The 14,398-nt window shown below is 40.3% G+C and overlaps 1 protein-coding gene across 11 annotated transcripts in view; it reads right to left on the bottom strand.

Annotated features, from left to right (window-relative positions):
- Positions 1–14,398, bottom strand: part of Slc4a4 (solute carrier family 4 (anion exchanger), member 4) — a 445,799-nt gene that overhangs the window by 62,894 nt on the left and 368,507 nt on the right. For all 11 annotated transcript variants that reach the window (XM_030254704.1, XM_017320995.2, XM_006535136.4 and 8 more), the window contains one exon: positions 5,942–6,012. In XM_030254704.1, coding sequence (XP_030110564.1) covers positions 5,942–6,012 — 71 coding nt within the window. The remainder of the gene's footprint in view (positions 1–5,941; positions 6,013–14,398) is intronic.

Below are 14,398 nucleotides of genomic sequence, written 5' to 3'. Positions count from 1 at the left end.
TCCACATCAGCAATGTAACATCAGCAGAATCCTTCCCAATGTTGGAATTTCCCCAGGGATGTAAGATACCCTGGAACAGCTCCAGCAGGAATTTGTATCCATATCCTCACAATGATGAGGTTCAGGTGAAAATGGCACAGAAACAGACATGGAGATAGGCAGCTTCGCTTGCATCAGTTCATTCAAAATGCCAATACTAATATTTTATAAGTGCCAGATGAATCTCTTATTGTTATCTGAAAACGGCTAGCCTCCAAACCCTGTCTACAAGCAAGTTCTCACATATAAAAACTTTAAGTAGTTAGCATATATCTTCAAATATGTACTTTTCTAAAATAAAACGTTTATGGCTTTCCTAAAACCTAAACTGTAGCTGACCATCAGTTTTACTTAAACACCAGAGAAAATACATCTATACGTTTTGTGTTATTTCATATAAGCTGATGTTAAGTGAAGATTACTTCTTTCAGACTTCAGACAGACTCTCCATCGTGAAGGAATACATCCAGAGTCATGACTACCTCCTACGTTCAAGTTAGCGTTGTCTCCTCTGGGTTAATTCAGGAGACCCGGGACCTAACTGCCACTGCCTTTCATCTCCTTGTGGGTCTATGATTTTGTCCTTCATTTCTTATGCAAAATCCTCTCTCATCATAGGGAACAGAGCAGATGGGAATATACTCTCAGAGATCTTAGAATTCTCACATTACTTCTTTTTCTTAAGATGCATATAACTGTGCATGGGTAGTTACATTGCAGGCCACCCTCAATGTTTAACGCTATGAGGCCTCCAAAAGTTGTCTGAATCTAGGAGAGATGTTAAGGTTGGAGACAGCAGCTGCGAACTGCTGGCCCGGGAGCAATGGCTCCATGCAATTACACATGTGCTGAGGGAAAATGCATAGAGCATCCAGTGTGCCCACAGGTAGGTAGGACGGCATGACAGGCTCTGGATGGATGAGGACAATCGCTGAGAAATGAGCAGGAGTGAAAAGCTACCACAGCAAGGACGAATGTTAAAGAAGAAAATACAGTAACAAAGGATATTCTAGAACACATGCGCATTAAGAGGTTGATAGGAGATTCTCAGAGATAATAAACACAAGAGCGGTTCATGGTGGGGGGTGAGGCTGTAAAACCCACCCAAATTCAACCAGTTGTAGAGATAAAAAGAAAGAGGACGGGGTACTGAGAAAAACAAGAATGAAGGAAAAGACAAGTGAGGCACATAGATACTGACTTTAGACTGAGGCTGGGTAATTGCTACAAATGATGTTCAAGAGTCAAAGGACTTATAACAGGACTGTGCACACAACGATACAAAGAAACAAAAGAGCAGAGTTCATGTTAGGATATGGGGGGTACCAGAGAGGTCTTGTTAACTGACTGTATAAAAGCCTTCATCGGGTCTGGAATATATGTCATATTCAAAGAAGAAATGTATTTAAACTAAACTTTCGATTTAAAATGGCTAGGTAAAATACCAGGTCCTCAGTTAACACTCACCCTTATCAATGACTATTTTTAGTGTAATAACGTTCTATGCAATGTTCAGAACATACACTAAAAATTATTTAATATTCATCTGGCATTCAAATGCAATTGAATATTCCATATTTTGTTTGTTAATTCTGGCAAGGCTATCTCATTTAGTTATATGATATGTGAATAACAATAGCCAGTGGAAAATTAAAATAAGCTTCCGTAGGGAAATCGAGAATGCACTGACTCCAAACACGTGAATGAACTAACCTAAGTTTTAAGGGAGTAAAAAAAGATTAAAGAAATAGCAACAATGTTTACAAGTCACCTTAGAGAAATAAAGTGTTTGCTCAGAAATTACTTAATAACACAAGGCGGTAAAGAGAGTGTAAGTGTGTGGTTAGGACAGCAGAAGGGGAGGCAGTCTACTTCACTGAGTGCAGAGAAGACAAAATTTACACTGAGCCCTGAGGGCAGGAACAGGCTCACAATGCTTCCATCTCCAAGGGAAGAAGAAGAAAGGACCACGAAGCTAAGAAATAACAGGGAACAAAGCCAGTGGATGCGGAAAACGAGCAAGGGACTTGGATGCACATGGCTTCATGTCTGAGCAGACACAGTGAGCAGAGATGCTCATGTGGAGAAACACAGAGCCATAAAGGAGGAGTTAGCTACATGTGACCAATCGGGTGGGGTGAACCACATCATAGGAAGCGCAGCGAGAAAAAGGTTTAAAGAAGAGAACATCAAGCAGCTGATGATGTCGAGAAAGAACATCTCCTGAAAAGAGACGTCAAGTCATCTTTCTGCATCTCATTTTCAAGAGAATTACCCTGCTTATGCTAAGTGGATTTGCCCACAAGTCTTAAAAATATAAAGATTTTAATAAAAAATAAAGTACCATACTATCTCCTCCCAAAGAGTAAGAAACATGAGCTAGAAGAGACAAAGGTAGGTAATCATTGAGCCCAGGTGACATGTCTGTGGGGGCCCAAGTGACATGCCTGTGGGGGCCCAGGTGACATGCCTGTGGGGGCCCAAGTGACATGCCTGTGGGGGCCCAGGTGACATGCCTGTGGGGGCCCAAGTGACATGCCTGTGGGGGCCCAGGTGACATGACTGTAGTGGCCCAGGTGACATGCCTGAACTTTTCAGTGGGAAAAAAAACCTCAAGGATAAGAATATTAATATGTCATATATAAGAAGATTAATATGAATTTCCGTTTCCCATGAAATACATGCTAACTGCTCTGCTCACCCTGAAGGAACATCGCATGGCACCACTATTGTTTCTATGGCTGACCATCCTTAGAATTATGTGACTGTAATGGTTCTTACTCTTATGATTAACAGAATCACCAGTGTAGGGATTGTTAATTCCACTGGGGAGCATAACAAGCAACAAGTAAAAAATAATAAATGTCTTCTTCAGCAGCTCTCAGACTGCGGGGTGCAACCCCTTTGGGGGTTGAACAACCCTTTCACTGGGGTTGCCTAAGACCACCAAAAGACATAGAACTGTGACTCATAACAGTAGCAAAATCACAATTATAAAGTAACATGAAAATAATTTTAGTTGGGGTCAACACAACATGAGAAACTGTATTAGAAAGGTTGAGAGCCACTGGTCTACACTCTTCTTCAATACACAAACACTGGTAAAATATGTGCTCTTAGTTAACAGGTATATTATAGACAGGAGCTTCAAGGAGAAGTAGCTGATCTTTTCACTTAGAGCTTTTCCCACCTGGGCAAGCTATATTTGCATGATCTCCAATCTCACTTTATCATATACTGCATATATTTGTGCTGCAGTTGTTCAAATTTTTACAAAAATTTTTTAAGAGATTCATTTATTTTATTTATATGAGTGCACTGTAGCTGTCTTCAGACACTCTAGAAAAGGGCATCGGATCCCATTACAGATGGTTGTGAGCCACCATGTGGTTGCTGGGATTTGAACTCAGAACCTCTGGAAGAGTAGCCAGAGCTCTTAACTGCTGAGCCATCTCTCCAGCTCCCAAATGGTGAAGTTTGATAATGGTTATTCTGCTTGTGAATAAGATTGTATTTCTGAAAATTTGAAACCACTGCTCCCAGACTAACATGCAAAGGAAGCTGGGTAGTTTGCAAAACCAGAGTTTAAAATCCACCAGAGATGAGGATGCAAAGAAATTTAAACAGATTAAACTGAAATATTACAAGTACCTCATAGTAAAAGAGACTGACGAGCATTGGGTGCCCACTGTATTCCGTGACTTCTAAGGACTAAGACATTTGTCCTCTGAAGGGCAGGACAGCAGAGAAGCAAAGGATGGTCTTTCTGCTCAGGAAGCTTGGATGTAACCAAGACAACAGAGTACTCCATGGGGCTTCTTGAGACACAGGAAATGTTCTATGTCTTCATTGTATGTGGAATGTGCTGCTGTAAAACTCACCAAATTTACCACGTCAGAGCTGTGTGTTAAAGGGATCCCTCTAATGAACTTAAAATAAGGACGGAGAGGAATCTCTCGTGTACAGACCAAATGCTAAGCGATTCTTTCATACACCTCTTGGGGATACTGATATAACAGTGGTCTCCTGGATCTTGAAGCTGAAATCCATAGATGCTAACTCATTGAGGTGGAGAATTCATCAGCGACAGCGCCTCTCAAAGCTTCTTTTCGGTGACTATGTAAAGAATTTGTTATGGAGCGAGAAACAGGCAGCAATGCACCCACAGGAAAAGTGGCAGAAGTGAAGATGAAAGGATTTCAGTAACAAATGAGAAGACTTGGAAATACTTCCTTCATCCGTCCCGGAATGCCCCTCTTCCCTGCTCTTTCCCCTGAGACATGCCTACTGCACAGGAGGAGAGCTTGTCTCACTGCTAATGAGGATGAAGGGAGAGGCCTTTTCTCCTCTCACACCTGGTTCCTGGGGCCTTAGGAGAGGAAGGCTCCCTGGCCAGGGGCTGCAGGGCACCTTGACTGAACCTTCTCTCATAGCTTAATTATGGATGAAAGGAAAAGGAAAATTAAGTCCTGATGACTGTGTGTCCCAGGAAGAGTACAGGGAAGCAGAGACAGTGTAGCTCAGCAAACACAGAACTTGTGCCTCTCAGAAGTCATAGCTACCAAGTCCTCACTGCCTCTTGTCACAGTTACTGGGGGACAACAGGCCAATGGGGATCAGATCTGAGGACAGTAACACTGGCTGCAAGCAGCTGTTCTGCTCCTTGCCGGCTTTCTGCCGAATTGGCCCCTGTGGTATCTGCGAGGGTAGGAAGCAATGTAAAAGCAAATGTCTTTAATCTTTTTTTAATTATTATTATTTCAAATGAACTTAGGTTTTTATTGGTTTCCTTTTAAAGCACACAAAGAATTTTAATTAAAAAATCTTTAAAACCTAGAAGGAAGCATTTCTGCCTCTGTTTTAGGCAAGTCCTTCTGGGTTGGCTGGCAAAGAAATTAAATTTGAATTCTTCCATAGTGATTTTCAACATGTAGATATGTTCTTGCCCACTGTCCCCTACATACACACAGAAGGAGAGAGAACACACACACACAGAGAGAGAGAGAGAGAGAGAGAGAGAGAGAGAGAGAGAGAGAGAGAGAAATGTAAGGTTTGAAAAAAGTCAGAGAGTTCTAATGGTAAGGAATGAAGTCAGAAGAACCAGAGAATACAAGAGCAAGAGAGAGAGGGGGGAGGGAGGGAGTGGGGGAGATGCCATGTGAGAACTGCCCAGGACAGACACAAACAGCATCTCTTAGAGATGCTCTGGGCACTGGCTCACAATATCTGCAGAAGTGTTCTGGTCTCCTGAGAGATGGGCACTCTCTCAATACAAGGTATTATGTTTTCTGTCTTTGTAACTGAGAGATTGATATTCTTTGGTTGGCTTCCATATTTGGCATTGAAGGAACAATCGGAAGCCTGAAACAGCACTTTCCTCATTTTCTCCAATATAAAAGTTGTCTTCCAGCCTGTGACCTTCCATGCAAAACAGCTCATTTCAAAAACTTAATTCCAGGGCCTTAAGGGTCCCTGGTTACAAGCCATGGGAAAGGACACTGTGTGATGGATACTCAGTCCTTTCTAAGTAATGGGGGAAATGTCTTGGTCTGAGCACCCTTAGGGAAGGGAAGACGGTGCCATCACTTCAGTCAGACAAGACCCTAGCCTGGCCAGAAGCAGACAACACTGGCTCTTGTTTTCCAATACTCTCTTTGCCCTTGTGGAAATATTGCAAGGTCACAATGAATAGCAGTTAGGTCCTTAAGAAGGTTTGAAAAGAATGTTATATGAATAAATTTTGGTTTCGTATTTCTTAAAGGGAATGAAACGCTAACTTAAAGCTGACATTCTGTTTGTTCCCTCTATGGGCAGTGATGATTAGCTTTGCTAAGTGGAGACCGCATAGCAGCCCATATACACTACAAACTGTGCAGGTAGTTTGAAATATCAAGTCACTTACCATGTCAGTAGAAGAAATGGTCGGCAGGTCCTCTGGGGCTAGTGTGGTATCATTAGATACTGAGAGATTAACTGTAAGAAAAGGACAATTTCTTAATATGAAAACTAAAATAGAAATAAAGTAGATACATGACTTTTAAAACACAGAAGGGGCATGAAAACATGAGTATTGTAATAACAATATTACAATATCTGCAATAACCTGAGTATTGTAAGCATGCTCTTAGACCTAAACAAAACAAAACCTTCAGCAGGATTGTATGGCAGATATTTAAGAGATGGCCGTAAATTTTGTTTGCGTTCCTAATCAATAACAATTAGTGCTTTCCTAGTTTATTTTTGAGGAAAAGAAGTGAAGGAAGCTGAATTGAGAAGAACTGACACATGGCCAAAACTTGGGAGCAAGGGCTAAATCTCAGAATTTTGCCAGAGTTTTTACTATCTATAATTCTGTCTCTGGTACATATTCAATATATATTTATCCAATGGCAATATTTACTGTCAATTATTAAGTTGCTTCCTGGATTCAGGTACAGTAAAAACCTAGAACAGTGAAGATTAACTAAGTATTAAGTAATTTGTACTGTTTAGAAAGCTGAACTGTACATGATAAAATCTTTGCAAACTGTATGAAAAAGCATTAAATGAATGATATAAATATAATGAGGATGAATATATATATATATATGCATATATATATATATAATCAACCTTAAAAACATTTTCATATACTGAGACATCATTTGTAGATTTAAGATGTGACTTGCTGAAGATTTAAACTAACCTTTACTTTGGAAACGTTTCATTGATTATTTTATGGGTCTAAAAATTAAACTGTAATATTTTAATTGAAACATTTCATTTTATCAGATAGACTCGTTTTCCACCGACAGAAAGATTTGCATTTTAAACTGTTATACAGAGAATATACTTAATTAGTCGCAATATGAAACGACATCTATTAAGCTTTTATCTGAGAACCACATCATTTATTCAACATTCTATTGAAAGCACGCTCGTTGGGTCTCCCCCGTCCAGTGAAACTCCGACTGTCACTTTATCTCTCTGCGCTTCAGGGTTTCTCTATGCAAACCTTTAGAGAAATGCATGACTGTGTTTGACAGTTGAGATATAAAATGGGAGACCCATGAGAAGGACAGAAAGACCATAGCTTTCCACTACTCTTCCCCAGAGTTTACAATGTCGGAGTCTTCACTCACAGGCACTCAAGGTGGTGATCCACGGCCAATGGACAAAGCTGGGGATGAGGGTTTCCCCATGGAAATGATTGAGAGTCAATACAGACACAGGAAATGGACAAGACAAAGAAACTAAGAAAAAAAAAAAAGTAAACGACTGGCCTGGGTCCTCGTTTGGGTCAACAATAAAACCTCTTCTGGTCACTAAAGGTTGGGCTTTAGAGAGTATGAGCCAGAAGATCGTGCCTACCACACACAGCCTCCCTAGCATAAACACATGGTGCGTTTTCTTCTGTTTCATTACAAATCCCAGAAAGGCTAAAGAATGCTTGGCCTAAGCAACAAGAAAATAATCCTTAAAAAATAAAAAAATAAAGTTAGTCAAGTACTATTAACAAAGCTAGGTTTATAGTACCTGTTTTGTTCTTAGGGAAAAAAAAGTATGTCTTCTTATGTGGTTTGAATAGGTATGGCCACCATAGACTCATGTGTTTGAATGCTTGGTTCATAGGGAGTGGCACTACTACGAGGCATGGCCTTGTTGAAGGACATGTGTCACGGTGCAGGTGGGTTTTTAAGTTCTCATATAAACTCAAGCTACATCCAGTGACACAATCCCCTTTTGCTGCCTGTGGATCAAGACGTAGAACTCTTGGCTCTTCCAGGACCGTGTCTGCCTATGGGCTGCCATGCTTCCCGCCATAATGATAATGGACTGAACCTATGAAACTGTAAGTTACCATCCCCAATTAAATGTCTTCCTTTATAACAGTTGCTTTGGTCATGGTGTCTCTTCACAGCAATGGAAGCCCTAACTAAGACATCTTATAATACTCAATTTGTTCATTTTTAAAAACATGGTATAGGTCTAAAGATTTACCACAGTCAATAGAGTGTCTGTCTAGCAAGTATGGGCCCAGGGTTTCAATCTTGATGGTAGTTAAAGAACCAGGGTGGGAGATGGCATACTGGAGGCAGAAGAACAGAAATCCAGGGCCATCCTTGGCTATGTAGCAAATTTGAGGCCAGTCTGTTTCAAAAAATAGATATTAATTAATTAATTCTAGGACACCGTCATAGGTAACCTTCACATGATTTGAATATTTGGAAAGGCAAGCCACCTAAGCGATGGCTTCCCTAAATGTGCAGTCAGGAGGATCACCTGAATGTAGATATTATTACATTCTGTAGTCTTTCCTTTCTACAGGCTTCTTGCCTAACCAAGATCTAGATGATGATGTTAATGGGCGGGGGACTCAGGGTGGGCCAGGGCTCACCAATGAGTAGGCATTCAGGCCCTGTTCGGTGTCTGGCAGGCTGCTCTTTCTCCTCTAGCTTCTCAGTGCTTCACCAGCCTCCTATGACAAGATGGTGAGAGTCTCTGTGGAACACATTTCTCAGCATCTCAACAATGGCTAAAGAGTGGGGGAAGGAATGTAAAACTCTAACTCTCTGGAATAATGATGGATAATACAGACATTAAAATAAGGGTCTGAACTTTCTATAACTGCTCCCAAGTATTGGAAATGTATAAACTCCACTCAACTATATTTCTTTATATTTTCAGGGTCTGTCTGAGATCAACTAGTAAAGTACACTCACTGGCCCTAAAAATCCCAGAAGAACAGGAAGACATATATAAATACTCTCTCTGCTTATTTTAATAATCATTCATATATATATGAATATATATATATGTATATATATATATATATATAAACACTTCTATAAATGTACATTGGCAGGACTTGGTAGAGTCCATAAATGAGATTAAAAGTAAATTTCTTTAGGCTCACTGATGAGAAAATGATCGATTACAGCTGGGCTCTTGATCTACAAGGGCCATTGGGCACCATTTAGATCCAGACAGAGTATAAACACTTTGGCATCCAGTTGCAGACTGATCCATTTATAAGGCATCTGCAATATCCTTAATTAGGATTCTGAAAAGGTCAAAAGGAAAAGCCCAGACACACTGCACTCTGTCTTCACTCTGGGCTCAGCATCAAGGCTCAGGGGAAAAGTGCAACTCTTTGCTTTAAGAGCCTGGCTAAGTTAGGTCCAGCCAGTCACCACTGCCAAGTCCACTCTATGCTATGCATTCCCAAAGGTTCATGTTTTCCCATTATCTGGATTTTCATTTTTGGTCTTCCTTATCTCCTTATGTTATCAAAGTGGAGCTGATACTCTGGAATGATTGCCGAAGTAGACATTTTAAAAGTGTGACTGTCAGTTTTCAATCTCAAGCTGGCCCTTCCTTCTCAGTGCTTATGGAGAAGTCTAGAGAAAGAACCAGGAGATACAGTGGCTTCAGCTGCAGGAAGGGATATGTGTCAGTGTTGGCACACCTTCCACACAAGGTCACCCTCTCTATTCACCATGGATGCCAAGGCTCCACATGACCCTTCTTTATACACTAGCAGGAATTATAGCAACAGGAAGAGGTACATACTCACTAGAGGCCATGTGGTCAAATGTTAACAACTGGTTACTGCAGGCAGGTTGTGCTAAACAGTGCAACACATCAAATGAGAGAGGGGTGTAGCAGTCTTGGCCTAAATGTCGACATGAGCCATCCATAGGGTTCTGAAACTCCTTCCTGTAACTCCTTCCCTAGTCTTGAAGGAGCTACTTCACTTTTCTAGGTCCCCGGTCCTTTGTTCCTGTAGTTAGATTTGAATCTAACCATCCCATAAAGTGGTGAAGCAACTTCAGTAAAGGAACATAGGCAAAACTGCTAGCACTGTGTGAGTTTCGAGTTTCAAGGTCGGAGCTAAGTTAATGATGCTAATTTCACTATTAGCTCTATGACCTGGAGAAAGCAGACCTTGACCTGGGGGCTGGGGGGAAACTTCTCAAAGGTTTTATAATGATTAAATCTATAGATACTGTGCTATTTAAACATAGGTTTGCTGAAATCCCCTGGTAAATTCCTGCCTTTTGGCTGGTGCTTACTAAACACTAGGCTAATCTGAATCTGCATCACAACAGGGTGTCATGGCTACAGTAACTCAGAGCTGCAAACAAGGAGGATCTGAAGGCCACTCTGTAATTACCAGGCTTCAGTGGTTTATTCCACTCTAAGCACTGCCTTACTGAAATCAAGTAAGCTGGTAACCAATAGAAGATAAAACCAGATGAATTTGCAAATTGCCCTTTCTAACTCAGTGAAGAATTGAGTTGGAATTTTGATGGGGATTGCATTGAATCTGTAGATTGCTTTCGGCTAGATAGCCAGTTTTACTATATTAATCCTGCCAATCCATGAGCATGGGAGATCTTTCCCTCTTCTGAGATCTTCTTCAATTTCTTTCTTCAGAGACTTGAAGTTCTTATCATACAGATCTTTCACTTCCTTAGTTAGAGTCACACCAAAGTATTTTATATTATTTGTGACTATTGTGAAGGGTGTTGTTTCCCTAATTTCTTTCTCGGTCCGTTTATCCTTTGTGTAGAAAAGGCCATTGATTTGTTTTAGTTAATTTTATATCCAGCTACTGCACTGAAGCTGTCTATCAGGTTTAGGAGTTCTCTGGTGGAATTTTTTTGGGTCACTTATATATACTATCATATCATCTGCAAATAGTGGATGCTCACAGTCATCTATAGGATGGAACACAGGGCCCCCAATGGAGAAGCTAGAGAAAACACCCAAGAAGCTGAAGGGGTCTGCAATGCTATAGGTGGAACAACAATATGAACTAACCAGTATCCCCAGAGCTCCTGTCTCTAGCTGCATATGTAGCAGAAGATGGCCTAGTCAGCTATCATTGGGAAGAGAGGCCCCTTGGTATTGCAAACTTTATATGCCCCAGTACAGGGGAACGCCAGGGCCAAGAAAAGGGAGTGGGTGGGTAGGGGAGCAGAGCAGGGGGGAGAGTATAGGGAACTTTCGGGATAGCATTTGAAATGTAAATAAAGAAAATATCTAATAAAAAAAGAAAAGAAGAGGAAGAGGAAGAGGAAGAGGAAGAGGAAGAGGAAGAGGAAGAGGAAGAGGAAGAGGAAGAGGAAGAGGAAGAAGAAGAAGAAGAAGAAGAAGAAGAAGAAGAAGAAGAAGAAGAAGAAGAAGAAGAAGAAGAAGAAGAAGAAGAAGAAGAAGAAACCAGATCTCCTTCTTGCTACAGGAGCATGTCATTGATTTCAGGGTCCTGGATAATTTGATTATACCACTTCTCTTGTTAAAGTCAAGTCTAGAAAAACAGCTTTTGTAGATAATGGCAAAGCGAATCAGGAAAGTTCTGGGAGAAACAGCTATGGGTTACCACTTTCTCAGCTCTTCATCTAAAAACAATGTTATATAGACTTTTAAACTTTTTGGTTCCTGTTTTCATTTTCCTAAGTACTTTGACCAAGCCCAATGCTTGAGCTTCCCTATGGCTAGCAAGTTAGTTAGCCTGTCTTCTGCTGCAAACACTCTTCCCACAACTTCACCTGAGACGCTGTGCTCCTGGTTAAAGAGCAGAGTTACAGTGGATGTACTACGTGGGATATGTTTAGTCACTGTTTCCACAAAATGTCTCCCCCATATCTACCCATCATCACGTTCCCGATGTCCCACAGACATTATTCCAGAGAAACTTGTCCGAATACATGTTTTGTATAAACACAACACTACAGAATATTTCCAGATCTGGTGCTAATTCAAACCCATTCCTGCCCCCTTTCCAGTCTCTACAAGCATCACGGAGAAGCTGCTAAAATACAGGTTAAGACAGTGAAGGGAGCCTGGAGGGATGCTATTCTGGGCACGTGTGGCTTTTGCAGGAGCCACCATGACCAGGAATGACCAGAACATCAACTGTGCTGATGAAGCACTATTCCAAGAGCAGGAACAGGGAACAGCACAGTCTAACTTATACTTTCAAGTTTTGCAATTACTTTATGATTGAAACAGACTTCATTAAAAAAAAAAAAAGGAATGACCTATAATAAAAGGGGAATTGCATTTAACATGGCACCATTCATAAAACATAAATTAGGATCATACTGCATTTCCTCATTTTCTATACCTGAGACTCATACTGACCACACCATTGGCCCGCAGGATTTGGAAGGAACCATGGAGGCCACATGTTATTATGGTATCCATCTATTAGGCTAAGAGATAAATTATGTAAAAAAAATAAAAAATAAGGGTGGAATCCTGTCTTAGTGACAGCTACTTCCGAGCATTCAGATGTCTCTCCATGCTTGACTAAAAGCAAGGCGAGGACATGGAGCACAGAGCTAATTCAGTTACTTGGCTTAGTCGTCTATTTTCACACCAGGAGAAAGGCCATCCTTTACCCTGAGAGATTACAGACAGCGATGCGTTCGATGTCTGAGGAAGAATTTTCTCCTCTTAATCACTCATCCATTATTAAGCACGTTCTCTCTGGAACAGTTAACAACGAATCAATAAAATATAGCCCGTCTTTTAGCGACACAGTGTCTGTCCCCTGAGGCTATTTTTCTTGCTTTTATAATTTATCATTTTGAGCAAAGCTTCTTTTTCCTCCAGATAAAGGACCAACACCTGGTCTGAAAACTCATTGTAACCTTTTCTAAACTATCAACACTCCCTTGAGCATGTGTACAACGTAAACTTTCCACATTATGCAAATGAACAGAGGGACTAGAGTTAAAAACGTATTTCTAAAGTCTGGGTCAAATGAAGCCGGACCTCTGGTCATATGAAAATAATTAACACTATTTATAATATAATACTTCTTCAAAGGTGGTCAGAATATGCTGTTGAAAACTGGTTTCTATTAAAAAACAAAACAGTGGGGGGAGAGGTGTGTGTGTGTGTATGTGTGCGCGCACACAGTCCATATCATTTTAAGGAACATAATTCTTAAAAATCAATGAAGAAAACTCCTGGTACCTTTCTGATGATTGATAAAGGAGAAAGAAAAAAGTTTGGAAGAATATTGAAAGTGAGTTTAAGGAGATGTCCATGTTTGCTTCCAATTTAAAAAATCCTGGCACTCATGTTTCTGGATGAATTATATAGATTCTCTTGAGGCGAGCTGGGCACCTTCCCCCTAACACTGGGAAGCCCTTTGCTACATGACTATGGGCATATTACACAATGTTCATAAGGCTTCGGGCTCAGTAGAAGAGTAATACATACTCCACATGTACTGAACCAAATCCACTTTTCTTCGATTAGATAGAGGTGCCAAGTGTTGTTTCCCATTGGTCTGAAATAACACAGTGGTTATCAATGGCTCTCCAAGCTCAGCTTGCAATAGAAGCTTACGGAGAAAAGAAGGAAATGTTTAAACCTCTTTAAAGAATACTGTAAGATTGAATGGGGCTTTGCATGTAAAACAATGAGAATTATGATAAAAAAGACATTTTGATTCAATGTTGACTGAAGGCAAGCATATATATATATGTATATATATATATATATCCATTTAATATTAATAACAAACCTTCTGTCACCATAGAAATGAAGTTTGCAGACTATGGAGCAAAGTGATAATTAATTAGTCTATCTCATGGTCATACTGCTCTGTGGTGTCTTTGTTTAGCCTACTGATGACTTCCTGAACAGGGAGGTTTGTAATGACCTGGGATGTGGTTTCCAACTAACCATTTTTGTTTTCAATTTGGGCTTTTGAATTACCCTCTTTCTTACATACTTATGCTAGGCAACCATCAAGGCATGGTGGAAAACATATCTATTATCCCTACATAAATTAGCATCATGTCTGAGAAAAGAAAATGTTAGTATACAGCCTATGTGTCAACACATGAAGGTCAAACTTCCTGGCTCGTTTTCCTTTTTAATTCTTCAGTGAATCAAAACCTATGTTCTGAGTTACCAATCGATAGCAGAAGCTAAAAGAGAGGCACAAGGCTTCATAAAGAAAACGCCAGTCAGAAAGTAATGAGATTTTACAGAAACTTTCAAGAACAAGAAGTATCAGGAAGGAGCCATGAGAGATTAAGGCTCAGAAGACAAAAGCACTTGCTGGTCTTGCAGAAAACCCAAGTTTCTGAGCATCACATGGTGGCTTACAACTGTCTGCAACTGCAATTTCAGAGGATCTTTGTGGGCACTAGGTACACATACAGTGCACATATATACCTACAGCGAAAACACTCTTATTTATCAAAAAAAAAAAAAAAAGAACAAGAAGTTAAGAAGGAGGCAGAATTGTCTATATAAAGACAAAATTTAACACAAGTGTTATGAGTGCACAGGGATGTGGGGAAGGAGGAAGGAAGAGGTGACTTAGGCAAAACTAAGATTCATGAAGAAA

The sequence above is a fragment of the Mus musculus genome, chromosome 5 (genome assembly GCF_000001635.26).
Source record: "Mus musculus strain C57BL/6J chromosome 5, GRCm38.p6 C57BL/6J".
Classification (NCBI taxonomy): domain Eukaryota; kingdom Metazoa; phylum Chordata; class Mammalia; order Rodentia; family Muridae; genus Mus; species Mus musculus.
The sequence above is the reverse complement of the archived record's forward strand: the minus strand, read 5'-3'. Positions and strand labels throughout refer to the sequence as shown.